Source organism: Pongo pygmaeus, chromosome 12, assembly GCF_028885625.2.
Source record: "Pongo pygmaeus isolate AG05252 chromosome 12, NHGRI_mPonPyg2-v2.0_pri, whole genome shotgun sequence".
Classification (NCBI taxonomy): Eukaryota; Metazoa; Chordata; class Mammalia; order Primates; family Hominidae; genus Pongo; species Pongo pygmaeus.
In genome coordinates, this window is record NC_072385.2 from 101,421,124 (window position 1) to 101,447,648 (window position 26,525).

General features: G+C 35.3%; 1 protein-coding gene across 25 annotated transcripts in view; it reads right to left on the reverse strand.

Annotated features, from left to right (window-relative positions):
* The window catches only part of BIRC6 (baculoviral IAP repeat containing 6), a 258,658-nt gene that overhangs the window by 127,888 nt on the left and 104,245 nt on the right, over positions 1-26,525 (reverse strand). For 13 of the 25 annotated variants that reach the window (XR_010123126.1, XR_008500630.2, XM_054475624.2 and 10 more), the window contains 19 exons: positions 25,951-26,265; positions 25,610-25,709; positions 23,038-23,252; positions 22,666-22,874; positions 21,996-22,342; positions 21,165-21,384; positions 20,465-20,598; positions 19,621-19,758; positions 17,529-17,656; positions 14,410-14,541; positions 13,177-13,392; positions 11,948-12,131; positions 11,153-11,308; positions 9,338-9,471; positions 8,210-8,363; positions 4,926-5,042; positions 2,887-3,041; positions 1,979-2,105; positions 544-654 (listed from right to left, as the gene is read on the reverse strand). Coding sequence is in view for 23 of the 25 variants with exons in the window: in XM_054475624.2 (XP_054331599.1) it covers positions 544-654; positions 1,979-2,105; positions 2,887-3,041; positions 4,926-5,042; positions 8,210-8,363; positions 9,338-9,471; positions 11,153-11,308; positions 11,948-12,131; positions 13,177-13,392; positions 14,410-14,541; positions 17,529-17,656; positions 19,621-19,758; positions 20,465-20,598; positions 21,165-21,384; positions 21,996-22,342; positions 22,666-22,874; positions 23,038-23,252; positions 25,610-25,709; positions 25,951-26,265 (3,292 nt within the window). In the remaining 2 variants the exon portion in view is untranslated. The remainder of the gene's footprint in view (positions 1-543; positions 655-1,978; positions 2,106-2,886; positions 3,042-4,925; positions 5,043-8,209; positions 8,364-9,337; positions 9,472-11,152; positions 11,309-11,947; positions 12,132-13,176; positions 13,393-14,409; positions 14,542-17,528; positions 17,657-19,620; positions 19,759-20,464; positions 20,599-21,164; positions 21,385-21,995; positions 22,343-22,665; positions 22,875-23,037; positions 23,253-25,609; positions 25,710-25,950; positions 26,266-26,525) is intronic. The other 12 variants (XM_054475622.2, XM_054475621.2, XM_063648840.1 and 9 more) reach the window with 3 other exon arrangements.

Consider the following 26,525-nt stretch of genomic DNA (forward strand, 5'->3'; position numbering starts at 1 on the left):
CAATCAATTTTCTTTTAATAAGTTTTTAAAAGGTAAAAATATGATTTGAACATTTAACGAGACATATGAGACTATATTATCAAAGTAAACAAGCACAAAGGATATATAAGAACTAACTCAGAAGAGACATGTTAAAAGAAAAACTCAGTCACTTTTATTGGAGACAGAGTCTCACTCTGTCACCTAGGCTGGTGTGCAGTGGCGTGATCTAAGCTCACTGCAAACTTCATCTTCCAGGTTCAAGTGATTTTCGTGCGTCAGTCTCCCAAGTAGCTGGGACTACAGGCGCCCGCTAACTTTCGTATTTTTAGTAGAGATAAGGTTTCATCATGTTGGCCAGGCTGCTCTCGAGCTCCTGACCTCAAGTGATCCACCCGTGTTGGCCTCCCAAAGTGCTGGGTTTACAGGCGTGAGCCACCACATCCGGCCAACTCAACTACTTTGACAATTATACCACTCCTTGGAAAATTTTGTTTTAAGAATCCAATAGTAGAACACTAAAGTACATGTCAGAGATTTAAATGAATAAATTTATGAACTTACAATTAAGCTGCATGTTTGTCATGAGTGTTAGGCTATGAAGCACAAGGCACCATGTCCGAAGCAAAGTATTGGGATACCAAGCTAACACTGTGAGAAAGCTAGTTATTGATGCTATGCAAAAAAGAGAAAGGAAAAATATTTTTCAGAAAAACAATGTTTATGAAGAATTAAGTCAAAAGAATAAATTAAAAAACAAGACACTATTTCTTTAAATCAGCTCTTTAGTGTCTTCAAAACATGCAAATAAAAGGAATTCTTCATTAAATACAACTAATGCATTAAGAATCAGTAACATTTTAGGATAAGGTTTAAAGCTCAGCCCACTACACCTGAAATGACATGTTATCACTCTCAGTATGTTGTACTTTCCAAACTACAGGCATTTCTACTTCAATACAATTTACTAAAAATCCTCACACTCTACAAAACTGGCAACTGAAAACAGTAACGGATACTGGAAAAACTGGTATTATAGGTGCGCGTCAACACAGCCGGCTAATTTTTGTATTTTTTTCACCATGTTGGCCAGGCTGGTCTAAAACTCCTGCCCTCAAGGGATCTGCCCACCTCGGTCTCTCAAAGTGCTGGTTTTACAGATGTGAGCCACTGTGCCCAGCCAGGAATAACTATTTTTTACTCTTTTATTTTTTATATATATTTAATATTTTTCATAATAAAATTAAAAACAGATGAAAACAAATTTTATAATAATAATAATATAGTCGAAGAGATGGAAACCTATCAATTAACGAAGGGATGGCTGGTGCTGAGACAGTGCAGATATAAGTAGAATCCGTGCGTGACCCAGCGGAGCTGGCACTAACATTGGAAAATACACCGTGTAAGAGCCAAGCAAGCTACAGGATGCCTCACTCTAGGGAGAAAGCATCAGGAACAGATTCTCATTTTTATTTTTCTTTAAATATAACTAAAATAGATTCCTGTAGCTAGAGCTGAAGGCTAATTCTTTTCCTGTTGTATTATTTTACTACCACCATTCCCACACTCATATTTTGCCAAGAAACACACACAACTTCTACAGGAAACTGACAACCTTCTCCAGCTGACTAACTCCTCCAGGGGCTAACTCATAGTTTTAAAAAATGAAAAAAAATAAAAAAATAAAAAACCGACCTGCTTTTACAGATCAGACAAAACTTCAAGAAAATATAAAGGAGTAACAGAACATTGTAAATTTTAATTGCATACAGGCATACCACAGACCAGAGAGTAAGAGTCTTCTATTCTCCACAAGGTCTCCCTGTATCTTTCCTGCTAATCAGTAAGTTAGTGCATCTTTTTAAAAAAGTATTGTTTTTTTCCCCACTAGAATGTTATAACCCCTAATGACAAAGATTAGGTATATTTTAACCTAATAATTACATTTTAAGCTTGCTATTTAGACTATAATGATTTTTCTCCTAATAAATCTTACCTTGATTTAATGAAATAACAGGTATCCTATTAGCATTATATAAAAATATGTCTGCTCCATTTTCTTTGTTTCCAGATGAACTAGAATTCAGGCTCAGTGTGAGCCACAATTGGAGAAGTGACTCCAACTGAAAAAGAATGAAAATCAACAGGAGAAAAATGTACCTATTATGAAATACAATTTAAACAAAAATCTTATGTTTAAATTCTTGTCACGAGTAAATAACCTTTTCTATTAAACACTTCTTCACACTTAAAAGCATCTTCTAGTTAATTAAATTAGTTGATCAGCAAACACATCTTAAAATTCTTGAAGAAACAAAATTTACCTGAATTAAAAGTTATAAATTACCTCATAAAAAGATTCTTCTAAATTAAAACAGGTGATTCAAGTCATTTTTTTTTTTCTTTGAGACAAGGTCTACTATATCTTGAACTCCTGGGCTCAAGCCATCCTCCCGCCTCAGCCTCCCGAGTAGCTGGGACTGTAGGCATGTGCTACTGCACCTGGTTAATTTTTTTTACTTTATTAGAGACAGGATCTAGTGTTATGTTGCCCAAGCTGGTCTCGAACTCCTGGCCTTAAGCAATCTTCCTGCCTCAGCCTCCTCAGTAGCTAGGACTACAAACTCAAGCCACCATGCCCTGTGATTCAAGTCTCTAAATCACAGGTGTGTGTATGTGTAGTAGGAATTAAAGTACTGAAGCTTAAAATCATTAAAATTATCAATGGTCCATCATTGAGAAACTATGATTACTTTGGTAATCAAAGTATTTCTAATATTCTTCCAACTGAATATAATAAAGAAATCATCCCTGACAGGATTAGAATGAACTTCCCAATTAGTTTCATCTTTTACCAGGCTAATAATAATATGTAAAAATACACCATTTCTCCTGAAGTCATACCTGAACATGATGGACTTGAAGCATGGAAAAAAGTTTGTTGAAACAAACATTTAACATTGGGACAGATGATAACTGTATAATAAGCTGGCTGGTTTGGTTTGCTGCTTGTAAACCCCCTAGAAGTGAATCATCTGTTCCAGTGGGAGACTGTGATACTGAAAATCAAACACAAGTATAATTTTATACATAAAGTATCAGGATATGTGTTAATTGGTTATTCATATGTATAAATAGGTTAAATTGTTTTTAAAAATTAAAACTGCATTCTTTAGAATGGTTCAAAACAATATTTAGTACTTGAAAAACGTGTTTTTATAACATTACTTGAAAGTAAAAAAGACAATGACCAAAGAGAGAAGTTCCCAAATTCATAGGACTCAACCAATAAAAAAAGGCAAAGAACTTTTCTAGCAATTTTTATTTGCATTTTTTTTTCCAATTAATAAAGGAGGGAAAGTAAAGGGAAAGAAATAAGACTCCTGACTAATCATTGATAAGGTAGTTTTAGAATAATCTAGATTCTAGTTCATTCATCTTTAACCTTGACTATAGATCAGAATCATCTGAGGAGCTTTCAGAAGTTCTGATGCCCAGGTTACACACAAAACTAATTAAATGAGAATATATTCATGGGAACCAGAGAAATACAAGGACACTAACAGCTTTATCATATGTTTAGAGCCTTATTTTATTATTATACTAAAAAGAGAGACAGCTCTGTGTGCAGGATAATCAAAAGATAAAGAGGAGACACCAATTTCAAACAGATTTTCTTTTTTATTCTTTTTTTTTCAAATATCCTTTCAGAATTACGAAAAGATATTCTAATAAGTGGTTTTAAATAAGAAATGTCTAACAAAGAAAAGGGTTACTTTGGGCAGTACCGAGTTATCTCTAATCATGCAGACACTGGACCCTACAAAAGGGATCCCCATATTGCCTGGGAGATAAGATACAAGAATATTTTGTGTACCAATACTAAGATTATAGAACACTAGACCATTCCTTCTGTTTTTCTTTTTTCCCTTCTTTTGATACCTTCTAAAGCAAGAAACAAATGAAGATTGCAGACTGAAAGAATTCAATTTAACATAAGGAAGACATAAAAACTCAAATTTCTCTATTGAAATGGGTTGTGAACTCTCCATAAGAGAAGCATCTGTAATTTTATTGGGTTCTACTATCTCTACCCCTTCTTCACTCTGACCTAGAGAAGGTGAAGCAATATGCAGGCCTAAGAAAACAAAAACCAGCACCCTCTTCTAAGCACAGCTCCCCAGTCTGTCCTTGAAAAACACCGTGCTATTTCAACTGTACTCCTCCGAGGTCTACCCAGTTCCAGACTTGTGTAGACCTCATCAAGGAAAACAAACCATAACGTAATGGCCAGCTCTGGCAGGCTACCTGTTTCTTGTAACACAGCCATACCCATTCATTTACATATTGTCTATGGCTGTTTTCCTGCAACCAAGTCAGTTGAGTAGTTTCAATACACACCATATGGCAAGCAAAGCCTAAAATATTTACTATTAGTCCTTTATGAAAAAGTTGGCCTTTCTTTTCTGTAGGTTATTAGTTAGTAAATCCTCTCAATTCTGGCTTTCAGTTAACAGGCCTATTTGGCTGTCATCCTACACTATATCCTCTATCCTAGTCTTTAAGGATGATGAAGATGTTACTACAAAAAATCTACTTCATCATAAATTTGGAATAGTGCAATGAACTCACAGGCAGGTATAAAGGCTTCTGTAGGAATTTTATTAACCTTAGAACAATACAGTAAACAAAACACAATGGAGGTTTCTGCACTGAACTGAGAGCATTACATGGAGGTATTTTGCATGACACTCCCTGCATTTGTTAATCCTTTGTCTTAGTTTTCAACTTGCTACTAACTGGGAGCCGGGAAAGTGCTACATACTAAGTCCCCTCAGACTCACATCACGGAATTTAAAAATCTGTCCTTGATGAATCCACCTGAAAATGATGAAGAGCTGAATCATTCACTGCAATACTCTAAAAATGATAATTTTACTTACACGTAGGAGATGTATTTGTTAATGCCTGTAAAATGGAATCTGCTTCCAGAGTAGACATCATTTTCAACATGAGTTCTGCTTGCTGTTCAAGTCCAACTTCTAGGCGAGCATCCAGGGCTACAAAAAGCAATTGAAAGAAAAAAGAAAACATTGACAATTATTACTCATGTCCTACCTCCTACAATAAAATGATGACATCTGAACCCAAGAGAGGATGAGGAGGAGTGTGTTCTTACAGAACAGCCACCTAACATGCAGTATCGGAGCCACAGCAGGGGAAGAATATCTGTGGAAAGGAGGGCAGACAGGCGATTGGTTATACAGAGACAGAAATATTAAATAAGTGAAGTAACAATAATGGAAACAAAGACATTAAGGATAATGAGAACCAGGTTTCTCACTGTCAGAATAAAGTGCTATAAATACAGAAAAGAAGAAAGCTAAAATGAACCCTATGGAGTTAGATTAAATCCAGATACACTGATGTGAATTCATCATATTCAAGATAGATAGACAGATACAGAAATATAGATGCCAAGTGTGTGTGTTCACACGCACACATAAACACATACTCCCTAGCTCTGTCCACCACGAGGAAATGGAAACAGTCCCAAAATAGAAACACATATATCTATGACGAATTCATGGTTTGTTAACCACATTTCTCCTTTAAAAGGTTTTGAAATACCATGCTCCTTTAAGAAGTGACTAATTCCCGGGATGGGGCAGATTAAAGTAAAAGATGAGCCTGGGCTATCACGTTTTGCCAGAGAACAAGGAAGTGCTAAAACAATGATGAGAAAATCTCAAGGGGGATCCTATCGGTCAAATTTGAGACAATCTGAACATCAAAAAACAGATGACAATATTGTGAATATACTCATTAACAGTGAACTATACACACACAAAAAATGGTCAAAATAATAAATTTGCCAGGTGTGGTAGAGCATGCTGTAATCTCAGCTACTTGAAAGGCTGAGGTTGAAGGACTGGGCTCACCCAGGAGTTCAAGATCAGCCTGGGCAACATAGTGAGACCCTATCTCAACAAATAAAAAAGAAGAATTTTATGTTATTTACATTTTTCCACAATTTAAAAAAATGATAATAAGGTATAATTCACTGAATAAAAAAAGGCAACCATGAGTCCATTCAAAACTGAACAAACAAATTATTATAGTAATTTTTTCTTTCTTTCTTTTTCTTTTTTTTTTTGAGTTGGAGTCTTGCTCTATCGTCCAGGCTGGACTGCAGTGGCACGATCTTGGCTCACTGCAACCTCTGCCCCCAGGGTTATAGCAATTCTCCTACCTCAGCCTCAGCTCCCGAGGATTACAGGTGCCCGCCACCACGTCCGGCTAATTTTTTTATATTTGTAGTAGAGATGGGGTTTCACCATGTTGGCCAGGCTGGTCCCAAACTCTTGACCTCAGGTGATCCACCCGCCTCAGCCTCCCAAGTGCTGGGATTACAGGCGTGAGCTACCGCACCTGGCCAGTAATTTTTTCAAAAAGAAACTTTGTGAGGAACAGGATAGTTATAGTTTCCAAGTACCATTCTGCTCCCCAGCCCCCAAAAAACTTTTTATAGCAGCCGGGCACAGTGGCTCACACCTTTAAGCCCAGCAATTTGGGAGGCTGAGGAGGGCGGACTGCTTGAACTCAGGAGTTTGAGAACAGCCTGGTCAAAATGGCGAAACCCCATGTCTACAAAAATACAAAAATTAGCCAGGCGTGGTGGCGCACGTCTGTAGTCCCAGCTACTTGAGAGACTCGGGTAGGAGAACTGCTTCTTGATTCCAGGAGGCAGAGACTGCAGGGAACTGAAAATCATGCCATTACACTCCAGCCTGAGTGACAGAGCAAGACCATGTGTGTACCCCCAAAAAACCCAACGACAACAAAACATTTTTACAGAGGGGAAAAGAGTAACTTTACAAGGGAGAAGCCCAGCAGACAACTCATTCATCAAGTGGTTAAACTTAACATCACCAATAGTGAGAGAGATCAAAATCATGGGCCACCCTAATTGAATGAAATGTGGGGGGGGGGGGGGGGGAGCATTATTTGTGGGATATTCCTTCGAAGATGCATTAACTCAATCTAATCACAAGGAAATAGCATACAAACACAAACTGAGGACCATTCTACAAAATAACTGGCCTGCTATCTTCAAAAGTATCAATGTCATGAAGGTCAACTATGAGGAACTACTGCAGACTGAATGAGACTAAAGAGACATGACGATTAAATGCAATGCATTACTTTCCCTGGGCTCTTGTGCATAAGGAACATTATTTTGATAACCACTATAATTTGAACGGGCTCTCAGTATTTGATAGCAGTAACGTTAATTTCCTGATTTTGAGGGAATATACTTCTTGATGTGTATATATGGAAGAATGTCCTGATTTCTAAAACAAAACAAAACAAAAATGACATCAAATTACCAATGTACTCTCAAATGGTTCTAGAGAATAAACATTCTCTGCATTGAACTTGAAACATTCTGGTAAATGTGTGTTTCAAATTTTTAAAAAATATTTTATAACAGAAGGAGCAGTGTTGAAATGGGAAAAAATGTATTTTATTAAAAAATTAAACACATCTCATATATTCTACATGACTAAAAAAGTGTAAAAATAAAGCCAGGCATGGTGGCTCACTCCTGTAATCCAAGCACTTTTGGAGGCCGAGGCAGGCAGATCATTTGAGGTCAGGAGTTCAAGACCAGCCTGGCCAACATGGTGAAACCCTGTCTCTACTAAAAATACAAAAAATAGCTGGGCTTGGTGGCATGCACCTATACTCCCAGCTACTCAAGAGGCTGAGGCAAGAGAAGCCCCTGGACCTGGGATGCAGCGGTTGCAGTGAGATGGGATCACATCACCACACCCCAGCCTGGGCAACAGAGCAAGACTCCGTCTCAAAACAAAAACAAAAAAAACCTGCAAAAATAATACTTAACTATTTAATGTAGTTTCATTCTCTTTATAAATAAAATACAAGTTTACTATTAAAGTCAACAATTAAAATACAGCACAATTAATTAAAATCATTGCCAATCCCATACAACACTTGCTAGGTGTTATTCTGACAGAAAACCAAAAAGATAGAAGTTCCTCCAAAGTGACTACAAAGAAACAGCTCTGAATGGTACTCACGGCACAGCTGTGATAACCCACTGGCATATACCCAGGCTCAATTTCTCAAGGGACAAAGTATACATAAATGACAGACTTGCTTTAAGAATAGCATATGCCTTAAAATATAAACATACACTTACCCTGAGAGACTGAAACGCTAACTGTCTGTGATCCGTTCTTCTCCGTGTTTGCTGGTGGCTTTGCTACAGGAATTCCCAGACCTCCAATGTAAGGGTTGTAATTGTAGGTCCCATAATCAGCACCCCAATAATCATACCATGTACTGCTTATTGGCTTAAAAGAATTGAAAAAAAAAACTGTGGTTTATTTTTGCCTCTTGGCTGAATGACACGTTATTTACATTATCTAAACCCAAACAGAACTACAAAATAAATATTCTATCCACCCTTTAAATTTCCCAAATCCCCTTATAATTTTAATGATTTATAAGAATGGTCCAGTAATTTTCTCCTCACTTTCTGCCGAAATCTAAAAATACCTTATATGTTTAGAAACTGAAAGTAGCATCCCTAATAAAATCTCTTATGGACCAAAGAACTGTACCGTCATAAAGCATTACAGGTGATTCTCCTTTAAAAAAAAGAAGTAGGCTAACATACAAGTAGAATCTGCAATGAACGCAGCTCAGATGAAGTTTGAATGGCTGTCTGAAATGTTGGTGATCTATAACTATACTTTTGTATACTTAAATGTAGTTCTCATTACTGTATGACAATTATGAGTAGCTATACTAATAAAAATGTAAGTTTTCTTTATACTATTCCATTGATTTTTTTAAACTACAATAGTAGTACCTATAGCAATTTGATTTTGAATATGGTGAATAATGAGTTGCATTAGTGGTAAGTATGTATATTTTCCTCTTTTAAGTAATTACTAAGCCAAAAGTATGAGACAGAAGACTTCCCTTTCAAAGAATTTTTTTTTTTTTTTTTGAGACAGAGTCTCGCTCTGTCACCTAGGCTGGAGTGCAGTGGCACGATCTCGGCTCACTCCAAGCTCCGCCTCAAGGGTTCATGCCATTCTCCTGCCTCAGCCTCCCAAGTAGCTGGGACTACAGGTGCCCGCCACCACGCCCGGCTGATTTTTTGTATTTTTAGTAGAGACGGGGTTTCACTATGTTGGCCAGGATGGTCTCGATTTTTTGACCTCGTGATCTGCCCGCCTTGGCCTCCCAAAGTGCTGGGATTACAGGCATGAGCCACTGTGCCCGGCCTCCTTTCAAAGAATATTCTAATGTATCATACCTTAAAAACCTTGGCTGCAAGAGGGTCCTTTTCCAAATCAATATCTAAAGGATCAATGTCAACTTCCATTAGATCCTGAAGTAACTCAAGGTCAATTTCTTTATCTTTTTCCAAAGAGGACAGAGGAGGTGCACCTTCAAATAATTAAAAGTGATCTTACTGGTGGAGTGTATCACATAAAATTTAGATGACATAATGCTTTTAGTTACAAAAAGTTATTTTACTTGCATGTTACATATACCTAATAAAAAAAAACTATGTATGCAAACATTTCGCTCCATAATACACAATAAAAACAAAGATGCATTGATATTTGCTTTCCTAGAGAAAAGACCACAGTATTAGCTCTTGTTGAAGTAAGTTGCATAAACTTTGCTATTTAAAATAATTACCAACATTACTAAATAGTATACATTCCATTACATCTAACATGTAATGCATTATTACAGGTAATGTTACCCAGTATTAAAGAGAAAAGCAAAGAGGACTGAAGTTATAAGAATGCCATTTACCAGCCAGGCATGGTGGCTCCCACCTGTAATCCCAGCACTTTGGGAGGCCGAGGCGGGTAGATCACAAGGTCAGGAGTTTGAGACCAGCCTGGCCAACATGGCAGAACCCCGTCTCTACAAAAAAATACAAAAATTAGCTGGGTGTGTTGCTGGCTGCCTGTACTCCCAGCTATTCCAGGGGCTGAAGCAGGAGAATCGCTTGAACCCAGGCGGCAGAGGTTGCAGTGAGCTGAGATCACGCCATTGTGCTCCAGCCTGGGTGACAAGAGCAAGACTCCGTCTCAAAAAAAAAAAAAAAAAAAAAAAGCCATTTACCTTATTTTTCTGTTATGAATTAGAAATTATTCTCTCTCAGATGTCTCCAATTTTTAAGTAGCTTTCTTATAACCCTTATAAGTACCCCCTTATAACTCTTACTTTTCCATCATTCCCATCCTCTTATTCAATGTAACTTTATAGAATGCCTAGTAAATGCCAGCCTGTATGAGGGTTTGAGTATAAGTACATGAAGATTAATAAAACTCTCCAACCCAATAAATTAAGAGAAATTCAGAGGTGGGGGTGCACTATAATTAAAACTGACTACAACATGATATGTGCTAGCAGAGATATTTGAGAGCGCAAGGGAAGTACAGATGGCAAAGTCCCCAACTCTGCTGGGAATGACAGAAAAAGCCTCTTAGAGAAAGGCACGCTTTATGTGAACCTTGGATAATGAAGTGTTCATCGTGCACACAGGAAATCTACTCCAGATAAAGAGAATATCAAGTAAAAAATAGAAAATCATGAGCAAACATAAGATTAAGGAATGACAAATGGTTGAAAATGACTGCAGCATCTGACATATACAGGTTAGTACCCAAAACAGATTTTTGAAAAGTAAGGGGTATGGAGATGATAAAGGATTACGCATGCTAATTTATAAAGATACTTTTTAAACAGGAAAAAAAAGAAAAAGTAAGAAAAAAATACACCAAAAAAAATCACATGCTGGATCTTAAAGAATTAGAGCTTTTAAAACTGCTGTCTTCATCACTTTGTATCTTTACATGTTTTCTACATTGCATTTTCTTCATCATTGCCAAATCACACTGTATCAACATAATTAGGATATTATGAAATGATAGCATTTTGTTGTAATGAGAACCAAGATAAAATGTATTTACCAGGAAAATAATGGATCTAGTTTATAAGGCCAAAGAACTAATAGAAAAATATAAAAATCAACTTTATTTTTCTCTTTCTTTATTTTGAAACGTTTCCATTTAATAGAATAAAGAAGAAACATAATGTAAAAATTTACCTGTTACGTCATGTGTCAAAGGTTCATCTATAGTTTCCAGCAACTGAACTGAGGACTGTTGAAGGGAGTCATCAGAGTCACCAGCTGTCGCACCTACATCATCACCCACTGTTCCTTCCTCCATGGCTTCTGCGGCTACTGGAGCCAGTAGTTCTCCTGTATGTAAGGGGATAGTCCTGTTTTAATAATTTATACAGATTTCGGAAACATATTAAAGCATATTTTTTTCCTCCAGTTTAGTCACTGACAGAATAAATGCTCTACTAACTATAAAAGAATCTTGAGGCAAATGAGTTCCCACCCACCTAAGGAATGCTAGGACTCACTCCATTACTTTCAAATGCTAGAGACAAGTATCCAGTAAACATATAACATGTACAGAGTTATTTTAATTACTTTACATACATTAACACACTTATTCATAAAAACAACCTTATACAAAGATTATCCTTATCCTTATGTTATATATGAAGAAACTGAGGCAAAGCGATTTCCTCACCCAGTAAGCAGCATACCACTGATGTTAATAATAAAGCAGGCTAGCTCCAATATTCATTCACTTTAACAACCCAACGCCTTTCTAAAGACTTGCATTTATCACGACTATCAACATACTTAAATACAAAAGTAATTCTCAATGGTTGCTACCGCTATAACATTAAACCGATTAAACAGACCTTTATGCTTTTAGGGGGTTAAAGATCCCTTTGGGGGTTAAAGATCCCTTTGAAGATTCTTAGTTGAGGAATGACAAGGTAATTTTGACATACTCTATGAAGAAAAATCCTAACACACCTGCTAAAATATCTTGTAGCATACAAGTTAAGGAATACTGAGCCCAAGCACCACCCCAAGATATATCTCCTCTATTGAAGTCAGTTCCAACCAAAAGTAACAGCAGTCTTTCCAGCTGGGGTTCGTTCACAATCTCACACAGATGAATAGTTGGCCTCGTGGCGTTTGCAATGCGTGCAAGAACCTGTAATACATTTTATAAAATCATACACTTAAATAGCAATTACATGTTTTTTCAAACAATAACAGAAGTCTACCAATACTTTAGCACTGAACAATAGGTTTCAATAATGATGTATGAGTCTGGTATCAAAAAAAGTTGCTTGAGATGGAATGCAAAAAAGAATGTAATTTCATGAATCAAATATTAAAATCTGGTTTAAAATCTAATGGTATAGTTAAGAATTAAATCTCTATGAACAGTGCATATGCCACAGAAAAGCAATCATGACATTAAAAGTCCTTCTTTTTTTATTTTTTTGAGACAGTCTCGATCTGTCACCAGGCTGGTGTGAAGTGGCGCAATTTCGGGTCACTGCAACCTCATCGCCCCCAGGTTCAAGCAATTCTCCTGCCTCAGCCTCCCAAGTAACTGGGACTACAGGCGCATGCCACCATACCCAGCTAATTTTTGTATTTTTAGTAAGGATGGGGTTTCACCATGTTGGCCATGATGGTCTCGATCTCTTGAACTTGTGATCCGCCCCTCCACCTCCCAAAGTGTTGGGATTACAGGTGTGAAGCACCACACCCAGCCAAAAGTCCTTCTTTAATATAATTTGACACTTATTTGTGTATTTCCTATTTTAATTAATAAAGAAAGGCAGGTTGGAGATAAACACATCCACATTACTTACATTTCAAACCATCAAGTTTTAAATAAATTATATATAAATCAGGTTTCCTTAAGAAAAAATTTGAAAAGAATTTTTTTCATCTTTTAAGACCCAATAAAAAAACTAACTGCAAAAAAGCAAAACCAAAAGAGGCATCATTTCTCTTAATCAAAATTGACTAAAAACATTATCCTTTGCTAGTTTTTAATTATCCTATAAGTCTATATATTTTTTTTTTTTTGTAGAGATGGGGTTTTGCCACATTGCCCACACTGGTATGGAACTCCTAGACTCAGACAATCCACCCACCTCAGCCTCCCAAAGTGCTGGGATTACAGGCATGAGCCACTGCACCCGGCCAACCCTGTAAGTCTATACTTATAGTTTACATACCTTACAAACAAACAATAAGAGATCTGCATGACATGTAAAGTCCATGGAGAGAAGAAACAGAACAAGTTTCTGGACTACCGAGATACAACGTTCATGGGCCAGAGTAAATGGAAGTGGTTCTATCTCAGGACTTTCTTTTGTTGTTGTAACTTCTGTGTCTAAATTAGAACGGGACCATTCTGCTGTCCGACGTAAACGAATTAAATCCTTAAAGTGCTGCACACAAAAATTTATAGTATTTAAATCAATGTTTACTTAATGAAAATTTTTTCAGTATAGATTTATGTAATGAAAATGTTCACTCCATATTACAACTTCTAAAGAGCAAAATTTTTAGATACACTGTAAGTTTTAAAGTAAGAATATTAAAAGCTAAACTGACCAATATACCTTACTTCCTATTTGGAGTAAAGTATCAGATATATAACAGAGTTTCAGAAGAGTGAAATTCTACAGACGTTCACTGTAGATAATATATTATTAAGTCAAATCTAATGACATAAATATTACCATAACATCCTAAACATCATTTGTAAAAGCTTGAAGGTAAAGAAAACTAATATAACATCAAGTACAAAATATTAATTCGAGTTACTTCAAAATCTGGTGGAATAATCATAATTTCACGTTATAGAAAGACTACAAACTTGTTTGATACATACACGGTATCCCTCAAAATTTTAAAAAGTAAACATCAAGGTTTTAAAACTTACAAATCAGTTGAACTTCACTTTCACTTACAAAAGACATACTACATTTGAGCCTTGTGAGCACCACTGGACCCAAAGAAGTTTCAATTCTAAACTCAGCCACCAAAATATTCCAATAACAATACTAAGGGGAAAGAGAATGCCACATTTTTCACTTTACATATACATTTTACTTGTGAGGCTGATACAATAATATTTGCAATCATCTTGTATAATTTTGTATTGTAAAATGGAAATAAACTGCTCTATCAATGCCACATTAGCAAAACTATACTTTCCACTGTCCTTTATCTTCAATTTACTGGAACTCAATCCACATTGAAGGTAATACATTAGAATAATACTTAAATACCACATTTATCATACATTTCCTTCAGTTAAACTACCCCACCAAAAAAAAGTCCAGAGTAGGTTGGCTTCTCTGTTAAGCAGAATAATATATATTTAAGTTTCTTGATCGTAATTAAAGATCATAACTCCTTGACTTTTCTGACATAACTATATTGAGAAGTATAGATCATACCTTTGAAGTGGCCTGCTTTAGTTTTGCTTGTTCTACCAGGAGTTTATATGACGATCCTTTGTTACTTTGTATTTTTTCTTTTTCCATCTGTTCTACCAATGCCTTCTGCTTTGCTTTTAGTAGGTTAAGTTGCTTTATAAAACAAATAAACAACTTAATCTTTAACAACGTTAAAAACAAAAAAATTATTATACTCCTCACAGAATTCATACATCAAACTAATGGAATGCACATTATGTTGAAAGATGTAGTATAATTTTAACTGTTCTGCTAATTTTTTAAAAAATCATTTCAAATCCTGACTTTAAGATCTCTCCCTGTTTTCATTAAAATTTCCCTTACCCATGGGAGTAAGAAATAACTGAAGACTTTCTTATATAAGCCACTAACATAATTGAGCGACACATATTTTTTACTAGAGAGAAAAAACTTTATTTTTAATTAAATAAATGGGAAAAATATTTTATTGCTTACTATTTCTTAGCTTTGTTTTTATGGAAATCTCATGAGTAATACACATTTTGGTATGTCTATATTTTTTATTAAAATTTGGATTGAGATCATTGTAGTTACTTGCTACAATGTAGCTTAAGAAATAATTAAGCTATATATAAATAAATTAAGAAATAATACAGAAATCTCTTGTACACTTTACCCAATTTTCTCTAATGATGACATTTTGCAAAAACTATAGGATAATATCACAAGGTATTGACACTGACAGAATTCGCCAACCTTATTTCTCCACTTTTAGTTGCACTCATTTGTGTTTGTCTGTGTACGGACTTAGTTGGATACACTTCTACATTGTGTTCATGTATCCACCACAACAGTCAATACCAAACAATTCCACCACAAGGTTCCCTCATATCCTTTTATAACTATATCCACACTTCCCTCCTACCCTATCTCCCCCATCCCTAAACAACGGCAATCAGCAGTCGACAACAATGAACAAACAGACCAAAGAAGAGAAAAAACTCTCTGTTCATAAAGACCCTACAATCTGTTGACTGTGTTCTCCATACAGCAATGTACACAGTGTACACAGAAAGTTACTTTAAATATAAAGTACTAGAAAGGTATAGCCATAATTATAAATGAATAATAATTGAGTTAGCAACTTATTAAGTCTTCCTTCTCAGAGAACACTTCCTAAATTACTACTATTGACACTTTTTTTTTTTTTTTTTTTTTTTGAGACATTCTCGCTGTCACCCAGGCTGGACTAGTGGTGTGATCTCAGCTCACTGCAACCTCTGCCTCCCAGGTTTAAGTGATTCTCCTGCCTCATCCTCCTGAGTAACTGGGACTACAGGCACACGCCACCACATTGGCCAGGCCGGTCTTGAACTCCTGGTGCCAACTGATCCACCCACCTCAGCCTCCCAAAGTGAGCCCTGCCTGACACCTGTTTTTGGTATCAGGAAAAAAAAATTACTAATGTTATTTTTAAAAATCCACTTGGCTGTTATCTCCATAGATGAAAAAAACTCTATCCTAAATTAAAACTAGCATGTACACAATTTTTAAAACATTAACTGAGAATTTCTACAAATCAGTATTTTCAGAAAATAGTTTCCAAAGTTCTACCATTAACGCATGCAAGAAACATAATCAAGAAAAAAATCATTTTTAATTTATTCTGAAACAGCCAGTTTTAATTATTCTACAAATACAACTGGTTTTCTAAGCCATTTGGCAGTAAGTTAGTAACCTGATGACCAATCGCCCTGATTACTTTCGTTTATAATTCCTAGAAATAAAAACCTTCTACAAATCACAGTTACAACCATCAAAATCAGAGAAGTAATACTGACACCTGACCACCAATTATCCCTCAGGGCACCTTTTAAGTTTTGCCGACTGTCTCAATACTGTCATTCATAATGAAGAATCAAATAATGATATTTTACAGACAAATATTCACTTAGTGACACACTAGGTTTTGTTTTGTATCCTAATTAAATGCACTGAGTATAAACATTAAAAGATACAAATTACTACTACCTAAAATTGGTTAAAGGTCTCAAAAAGAAAAGCTAATTGAGGAAAATGCTTCTCATCATTTTTCCTGCAAAGGATTGAACTAGCTCATAGTTGAAAAACTTAGAAGTGAAAAACAAAAAACTTATTGCCAAGTCTACCTTTAAAAAAAGGCCCATAAATCAAAAATGTTTTAAAATATAAAAAATAAAACAATAAATTTGAAAAGCCCAAAGCTTTCATAACATGCCAGAGCTAAGTATTTTCATATAGAATCTTCTTACATCTTAAAGCAATAATAAAAATATTTTGTGGCCAGACACAGTGGCTCAGACCTATAATCCCAACACTTTGGGAGGCCAAAGTAGAAGAATCGCCAGAGCCAGGAGTTTGAGAGCAGCCTGGGCAACAAAGCAAGACTCCATCTCTACAAGAAACAATTTACAAATTAGCCTGGCACTGTGGCACACAGCTGTAATCCCAGCTACTCGGAAAGCTAAGGAGGGAGGACTGCTTGAGCCCAGGAATTTGGAGACTGCAGTGAACTATGATTGTTCCACTACACTCCAACCTAGGTAATAGAATGAGACCCTGTCTCAAAAAAAAAAAAAAAAAAAAAAAAAAAAAAAAAATACACACACACACACACACACACACACACACACAAAAAAGGAGAAAAAAGAAATGGAAAAAGAAACCAAAACTAAAACCTGGAAGCTATATAGAGGGGCAGAAGATGAATATCCTGAAGCCATGTTAAAGAGTTTGACCTTCATCCAAAGGTCAAATAAAAGCCACTGAGAATTACATGAAGGAAAATGGATTGAATTAAAGCAGAACAAAGGAAGAGAGGTTTTTGGACTAGGCAAAAGATAATGACAACCTCATTTAGAATAGTAGTAATAGAGATATATAACAGTAAATGTTAAAGGAACATCAACAAAATCTGTAAACTATATATTGTCGTCATTTTAACAATTAAGGAAATTGAAGTCTCCAAAAGTGTTAGATAATTTTCCTAAGCTAAGAGCCCATTAAATGTTATACCTCGCATCTGATGGCACATCTATCTCATGTAACCTCCAAAACAATATTCTCAAACGTTAAAAATTTTTTAATATATTGACAATTACCTGTTTATGATGAACAAGCTGCTTTCTGATTTTTCTGGAATATAATCTATCAAGGCTACTGCTGCCTTTAGAAGATCTATTTAAGCTCTGAGTGTGTAGATTATTGTTAATAAAACTCCACTGATTACCTACAGGCGAAGGAAAACTTGTATTAATAATTCTGTTAAATGTGATTTTAAAGTACCTTTCCTACCCAGAAAACAAACAACACAGTTATACATGTGCCAATCATGAAAAGCAGTTTTAATAAGAAAAACATTGTAAAGAAATTGCTAGAAGATCCGACTCTATAAAGATTGGATAACTGTTAATTATCTAATGTAGACCCTAAATCATTTTAAAACCAGAGTTCCCTCTGTCTCCAATCTTTCATTTAGATAATAGCTATTTTCCTCCACAATTAAGATTAATCTCTATACAACTTTGATGATGTCATTCAATTTCAACAACAAATACTACTATTGCCTATTTCAAACACAGATGCTTTTAATCAGGAAACAAAAAAGGATACTCAATAATTTAACTAATAACTACCAAAATAAGGTTAAATTGTTCAGAACGCATAACTGTCTACCTATACTTACTCTCCTTTTTTGGAATATGTCCAGACTATTCTGTTTCATTCAATTTGGGCCCAATACCACACTTTACCCATCTCCAATCCCAAAACATCTTTTCCTAATCCTAAAAACATTTTTCTCTCTTTACTACCTATTTATCAAGTCTTAGTTCAAGTTCTTCAAACTCTAAAACTCTTCCACCAATGTTTCCATAGTATCCACATGTATAAATAAACATAATCCCAATACTGTTATATTCCAAGATTACATTACAGTTTATTTTATATTTTTCTTTTTTTCAAGACTGTTTCTCAGCCAGGCACAGTAGCTCACATCTGTAATCCCAGCACTTTGGGAGGCCAAGGCAGGTGGGTCACTTGAGGTCAGGAGTTCAAGACCAGCCTGGCCAACGTGGTGAAACCTCGTCTCTACTAAAAATACAAAACAATTAGCCGGGCGTGGTGGTACACGCCTATAATCCCAGCTACTTGGGAGGCTGAGACAGGAGAATCCTGTGAACCCAGGAGGTGGGGGTTGCAGTGAGCTGAGATCGTGCCACTGAACTTCAACCTGGGCCACAGAACGAGACAAGACTTTCTCAATATGAATGTAGTTTTATTTATGTTAATTGTATTTCTTACCTCTATATCCTACAACTGAGTAAACTAATCATAGATATACATTATTTTTTAAAAATCAATATAAAGCAAATTCCTTATATATATGAATTCCCCATCACCTTCCTAAACATAATATGCACTATAAACAACTGATTCCACCATAACATCTCAAGGGAACTTTTAAAAATACTGAGTTCCTGACAATGTACAGAATTCCAAATTTTATGGATTTCAATGGCTTACATACTACATGTAAGCCATATGTAAGCATATGTAGGCTTACATATCTCCATGGTTTACATACTGGATTCAGGTATCTCAAATCCTTTATTTAAAAACCCTTATTTTCAGAACAAGAATCTCTGAGGAAAAATAAAAATAAAGAAAAATAAAAAGCCTTGTTAACTGGGAAGAGGGTAATAAAATAATTTTGCAGGTTGATTTCCTTTAATTTTTAAATTTTTCTGTGCTTTGAACCTATAAAGCAAGCTTACAACTCAAAATCTGAGAATTTCTGTATTTAAAAATACAGGCCATTTGTAGTTAATTAGTAGATACCAATAATGCTAAATGAAATGACACATCATACTAAGAAAAAATAAAAACTCTCTGATTTCCCTTTCATAACTCATTTATATCCATGCTATTATAAAGTCTTTAAATGAGCCTGAGGGAAGACACCTTGCAAAAGTCATAGCTGTATTTAGAAACTAAAAGTCATGTCCAGACAAAGGAGCCTGTCTATAAAGTCCACCAAGTATAAATGTTATCTTTAAACAGAACTGCAGTAAAGTTCATTTGTATTTTCCATAAATTACATACAGCTGGTAGCTCCAGGCCAATAGCCAGTTCTGGAACAACTGCGAAGTCACTCAAAATCCCCACCAACATATTATTATAAACTTCTGATACCTGTCAGAAACCTCTCCCTGTCTTTACCATTCAAAGGTTTCTTTGCAGCTGCTGCTTCATCTTCAACAGTTGCCACATAATCCAGCAACCTGGACACCAGCATAACAACCCAACTGATCATGGGAATATCTAGTACTCCTGGAGAGAGATGACAGTAAAGGAAAAACATCCAGATGACTTTAGGATTCCTAATTAGATCTGATAATATAAGTGAAACAAAACATTCTATAAATCCAAAACATATCATATCATCACTAATATTTATATGTAATAAGTCTAAAAAATAGACACCAACAGCCAGAAACTGAGTAGAATATCAAATTTAATGAAAGACAAAGACTTCAAGGTATAAGAACAGATTAAGTGTAGGCTGAATCCAAAATGGAATATATAAACTAGAAAGCAAGGTATAAGATACTATTCTTAGATTCACAGGAACTGAAATAAAACATCTAACTCTCAACTTATAATTCATATAGCACTAAACTGTGTTCTAATGTTTTTATTCCTATAAAAAAATTTGCTCAAACAAAACTCATTATTGTTGATTGGAACAACAACTGTGCCTTAAAGCTTACACTTATGTAAGGGAGTTTGACTTTAGTTATAATAGTACAGGAAAAACATACTATACTAAGTTCAAATAATGAAAAGCTAATAAATTTTAAAAGTATTAACTATACGGCAGTCAATCACATGAGAGTTGCTCATTCTTAAAAGCTTACATCATAAAAATATTAAATGTGCTGCAAGTAATATTAAAGTATTTCAGAGAAGATATTTTATAAAAGCAATATTTACAGGAATATTGTTTTTACTAAAGAACACTGCTTTCTCTTAATACCTTCTGTCCTCCTATGCATGGGTAACTGTGGCTGAAGAGGTGACAATAAATTATCCAGGAGATTAAGTAAGCTTTCTAATACTCCACTATTACTAAGTGATCTTTGACCAATGCAGGAAAGTAACATGAAGACCCTAAAAACAAAACAAACAAAAAAGAAAAGAATAAGAATCAATTCGATTATTCAATTTTTAAAATAATTTACATAGAAATTTAACAGAGTAATGAGAGAATATTTGCTTTCTTAAAACATACCATATTTCAGACTGGGAAAGCAAGATTTGTATCTGGAGGTATGAAGTTAAAATTAGTTTTTTTTCTAACTACTGTTAGAAAACAGTAGTTAGAATAACTATTGTTATTAACAAGAAATCAAGCACTTAGTGAATGAGAGAACTTTATTAGCCACAAACAAACACATTTAGCATACAAAGTAACATAATCTAATAGAAATACTTATAAACACAGATCTATGAAGTCCACAAGTTCAATTAGAAAACTAAAGAGTAGAGCCTAATTATCACTTATTATCTTCTTCGATACATAGTGCTGGTGCTCTTCACTGGTCATTTCACAAACTCTGAGATCTGCTTCATATTCACAACTTAGTATCCACATTTCAAAGATTTCAAAAGCTAACCAGTAACTGTGAAAAGTACAAATCATTAATAACAAATACCTCCAACATTTTCTGACCTACCTATCCTGTGGAAAGATGAGAAGCTGTTCTGAATTGTACAATTCCTGAAGGACATTAGAAAGAAATTGACCCCACCATCTTTCACCACCACACAGTTGAACAAGCAGAAGACCAGTATGTAACCGTATCTTTGGGGTTCCACTGATGCACAAGTGTTTAAAGAGCTCTTCACAGGCCTGGGCATGAAATGTGCTCTGCAAAACTGCAGGAACAGAGTGTCCTATTACAAGAAAGAAAACAGTAAACTTTCCTATTTAAATGTATTGTATAATATTAAAATAAGCATGCCTAAATATACTTTCCTCTTTTCTAGTAATCAGTAGATAATTATATTCTATTTATTTTGCAATGTATTTACTCCTTGTATGTAGAAATCTGTTAGATACTTGGAGACAAAAATATTTAGCACTTAAGTAAATTACATTTCTTGCCTATGGAGCTGGATGTATTAGATGGCTGTGTCAGTGAATGTGTGAGCTTGTGTAATGATCAAAAATACCTCCTGGCTAGAAAATGATAGCTCTATATTAGGTTAGCAATTTATGAAAAGTTTCACTGTTGAACTTCTATGCAATACTTAATACTTTCCCAGTAGCACAATGATGTGCATGTCAATAGCAGAAACCCAAAAAAAACACACACAACTTCATTTAAAAAATGTTTAAAATAACAGGGAGAAATGGATTAACCTAAAGAGACATTTCATAAATATTGACATTTTTTAAAATACCAAAATTTACAATGGAAAATATTGACACAGATCCTAAAACATGCAGCGAAATCACATCAAGTATATTCCCAGCCTTTAAAATATGTAAGCCAAATACAAACCATTAGAAGCATGAAGCAGGCTGAGCAAAGTGTCCAGTAAATATCTGATGATAGTACGTAACTGCTCTGTGGAAGATGTCTGAATTAAATCTTCTGGATTTGATGTTTCACTCAACATCTTCCGGCTTGCACCTAGCGCCACTTTGAGCCTCTGCACTGCATTATGAGCCAAATTTAGTTGAAGCTGTAGCTGAATACAATCTTGATAAGCAGAAAAAACCCTACTGTCTTCCTCAACTGCCTTATCTGGTTTTCGTAAAAAGTACTGTGCATTGTTAGCACTGTTTAGAGGAGGAAGATCAATACTTTGCAAAAGAGTTTCCAGACGATGACAAGCCAAGTTATACCTGAAGTAAAAAAAATGATTGAACAAAGTAATTCTTGTAATGTCCTCTTTATGTACATGTACAAATACTAAGAATTAAATCTCTTAAACCTGTTAACATACAACCATTAAAAAGAATTACCCACTTGATAGGTACTAATAAATGGAGCCCATTAATTAATCACAATATTTTCATGCATTAAGTTATTGTAACGTGCTAATCTCCTACTTCCTCTTGCTCTTATCTGTACAGCTATGAAAAGATATTTCTTGACAGAAGTATAAGCAAGACATTATATAAAATACAAAGTTTCAATAAGATTAAAATTTGCACTCTGTACTAACCTGCACTGTATATCCTCCTGTAGAGCAACCATCATTGCTAAATGCTGGTCAATTTCTGGCTGGTTTGCAGATTCTCCCTCTCCCTTTAGAGGATCATGCATTAACTTCAGTTCACTTTCCCAAGGCAAGATATAGGTATGACCATAGTAAAATCCTAATGGGATTTTGGCTCTGGCATTTGTACTTCCATAACGTCCAATGACAGTGATCTGAAATGAAAAATTATAAATATACATATATGCACATCTGCCACAATAAAAATCTGAGCAATGTATTTAAAAAGATAGTTATATTTTTTAATTACGTATTCATTTTTCATAACTTGTCAGAAACATAGAAGGCGTATCAATTTGCTTTCTTAAAGTTCTTTACCTTCATGAATCTGCACACGGGAGGTGGTATTAAGTCATGAAGAATTAGTGAATGGGTGCTTATATCAGTTGCCACTACCAACCGCCTTCCATCCACCTCTTCTCCTAATGTCCAAATGTCAATTGACAAAGAGGCCAAGTCTCCACAAGTGGGAATCAATACATCAGTCAACAATATAGGCCTCCCAAAATCCAAGGTCACAAATCTCCTTGCTCCTATGAGAGAAAGAAGAAACAGTTGACCAAAAATATATCAATTAACCAAATGATACACTCAAAAATAGTTTGGAGCACTCATCTTAAAATATGAAATCAACTCACTAAACTACAAATAAGAGGAAAAGTAAATATGTAAAAATGGCCTTGTCAATTGATTCAAAAATTTTCTGAAATCCCAGTTGTGTTAGTTTTGAACCCCAAGACATAAGTAGAAAATTAAGAGTAGCTGGACACAGTGGCAGGTGCCTCTAGTCCCAGCTACTGGGGGATCTGAGACAGAAGAATTGCTTGAGCAGAGGAGTTCCAGGCTGCAATATACTAGACTGCTACTGCACCTGTGAATAGCCACTGTACTCCACACTGGGCAATACAGAGAAACCCCTCTTTTTTTTTTTTTTTTTTTTTTGAGACGGAGTCTCGCTCTGTCGCCCAGGCTGGAGTGCAGTGGCGCAATCTCTGGTCACTGCAAGCTCCGCTTCCTGGGTTCACGCCATTCTCCTGCCTCAGCATCCCAAGTAGCTGGGACTACAGGCGCCCACCCGCCATGCCCGGCTAATTTTTTGTAGTTTTAGTAGAGACAGGGTTTCACCAAGTTAGCCAGGATGGTCTCAATCTCCTGACCTCGTGATCCACCCGCCTCGGCCTCCTAAAGTGCTGGGATTACAGGCGTGAGCCACCGCACCTGGCCACCCCTGTCTCTTTAAAAAACAACAAAAAAAAAACAAAACAAAAAAACAACAGTAAGACTGTTACTGTTGCAGTTAAGGCAATCAACCCCTATACAAACAAGCTTCTTTAAAACATCAGAGTTTTAAAAAATTAAATCAGCAAATGCAGTATATTAGTTAATTTTGTAATGGATGAATCTGCTCTTCTATCAGCCATTGGCAACTTTTTTTCTTAATTTCACAACTAGATGCATTTAAATACCAAATAGTATTATTTGATTTAGTTTCCTTAAGCCCTGCTTAACTTCCTGTGAAGTTGCATATTGCATTCATTGGGGTTTAGATGCAAAGTGAAAGCAGGACTACAATCATATATAATCAAACTATCACTGAAAAAGGCCTTGGGAAGGTCCTCTAATGGATCTCAAACAATGCTTTTTCCCAGTATAGACGTATCCCAGTCTCTTCAGCTCAATGCCAGATGAAATAGGTAAAGAAAAAGCAGATTTACATCCCTCATTTCACCCATATTACAAGAATAAGTTCAATTAATAAAACAGAAGGCAGATCATTAATAATGTCATAATTCTTTTTCTTCTTTATTGTTTTGGGGTGGGTCAGCTAGTAACTTTACCAGCTACATTTTATAGTGAAGGAAAACAACTAAATTAAACTTCTAGGAATAGTGCTATTCTCGACAGAGCTAGTTTAAAAGAAAGCAAGGCAGTTACTAATACTTCCCTAAAAAGAAAAATTATTAAAAACAAAGAAAGAATATAGTTATCCTCCTCAGGAGGCTTATGTACTACAGTCATTGCTATGTATAAAAAAACAAACTACAGTGTAAACAACTGCTCATCTCCCATAAGACTGCAGAATAACAAATTTCCACTCTAAATGTCATCAACACTTATGTTGTTACCAATGAATAATTAGTTGGGCAGAAAATACGGTAAGACTTTTATTTTAGCTTTCAAACTCCCTCTTACAAAGAGCAAACAACCACATTGCAAGAACGCAAATATTATTTAATTCTTCATATAATGATACATGCTACAGTGTATACTATAACCATGTTACTTCCCTGAGGATTCTGTTGAATTCTACTGCCGCTAAAGCACACAAATGTTGGTGGTAGTTAAAACCAACTGTTTTAAGAGAAAAGTTGCCTACAGTTTATTCACAAATATGTTGTGATTGAAAGCATCTATCCCAATCTCAGTTCTGTAGCATATAAGCAGAAGACAAACTCAGGTAACATTCAAACTATTCAGAGCCTAGGATATGTTATTATTCTTATCCAGTTATTACAGTAAGCAGTAGTTCTGTTTGCTCTTCTCAAGAAAGAGTTCCACTATAAGAAGGCTAGTTTTAGGAATATTTTGAGTGTAATTTCTGGTGTAATGGTGATTTGGCCAACTACAATAAATTATTTATGTCAATAATATATCAGCAGGCAAGATTCATATACAGATCAAATCCACTACTCAACAGCACTCTTTATGCAATCTGGTGAGCACAAAGCTTGAACATGTAAGTGCTTATTCTTGATAAAATGTACTTACCCAAGAGGAAATGCGATTTGCAAAAAAAAAAAAATCAAACTGAAGAATAATGAGTCTTTAAAACGCCAGCAGACTAAGCAAAAAAAAAAAAAAAAAAAAATTTAAGAAAGTAAAAGATTACCTGAATGCATTCGCTCTATAATAATGGACTGGTGAGGCGGAGGTTGAAGAAAATGTGAAGCATGAGAAATTGCAAGGGCTAGACCAGAACCAAGTGGATTCTAGAGCAGGAAAAAAAAAAAAATCTAACTTTATACTGATATTACTATAGTTCTATAAAAACTACTAACCATAATATCAAATTAATAAGTTTCTTCTCTTAATGTATGTACTGTAATATTTTATAAAAGAAAATAACTTGATACATCAAGTTGGTATTAAAAACTTTGCCTTCTAAAGTTAGAGTATATTTCAACATATTTTTAAATATCTAAGCCAACACCTATTTAAAACATAATTTACCATTCTGGACTTGTTGGAATTTTTGTTATGTGCAGCAAGACTGACTGCTGGGGGATCAATGACTGAGCCTGGGAAAAGCTGTGCAAGTTCGGCATTAATCACAACGGAAACTGCTTCATTGGGTGGAGTGAGTGGTGGAGTCATAAAAAGAGGTGTTGTTTTTGGAGTGGGTGGAATAACATCAGATGGATGAATGAAGAATCCAGGGGCAGCCACTGGGTTGGAAGGCACAGAGTTGTGAACAGGACCTACTGCTGATGCTGCTGCAGCTGCTGCAGCTGTTGTCTGATGTAACTTGGCTTCCAGCTTTGCTTTCTGCAAAAGAAGTAAAAGCAACATATATAGACTAATCCTGCCTGCCTAAATTGTGGCAGAATACCACATGGGCATATATTATGAAGATAAACATGATTAAATTGATCATACTTAAAGATGAAATTAAATCAAAACTGGACTCAATATAAATGGATCATTGCTTTGCTATATACACTTTAAATGTTTAACACAAAATTTCCTGTGCATTTGGGAACTAGGACTCTTTCAAGGTAGTGGTGAAAAGGAAGCAGAACAATTAA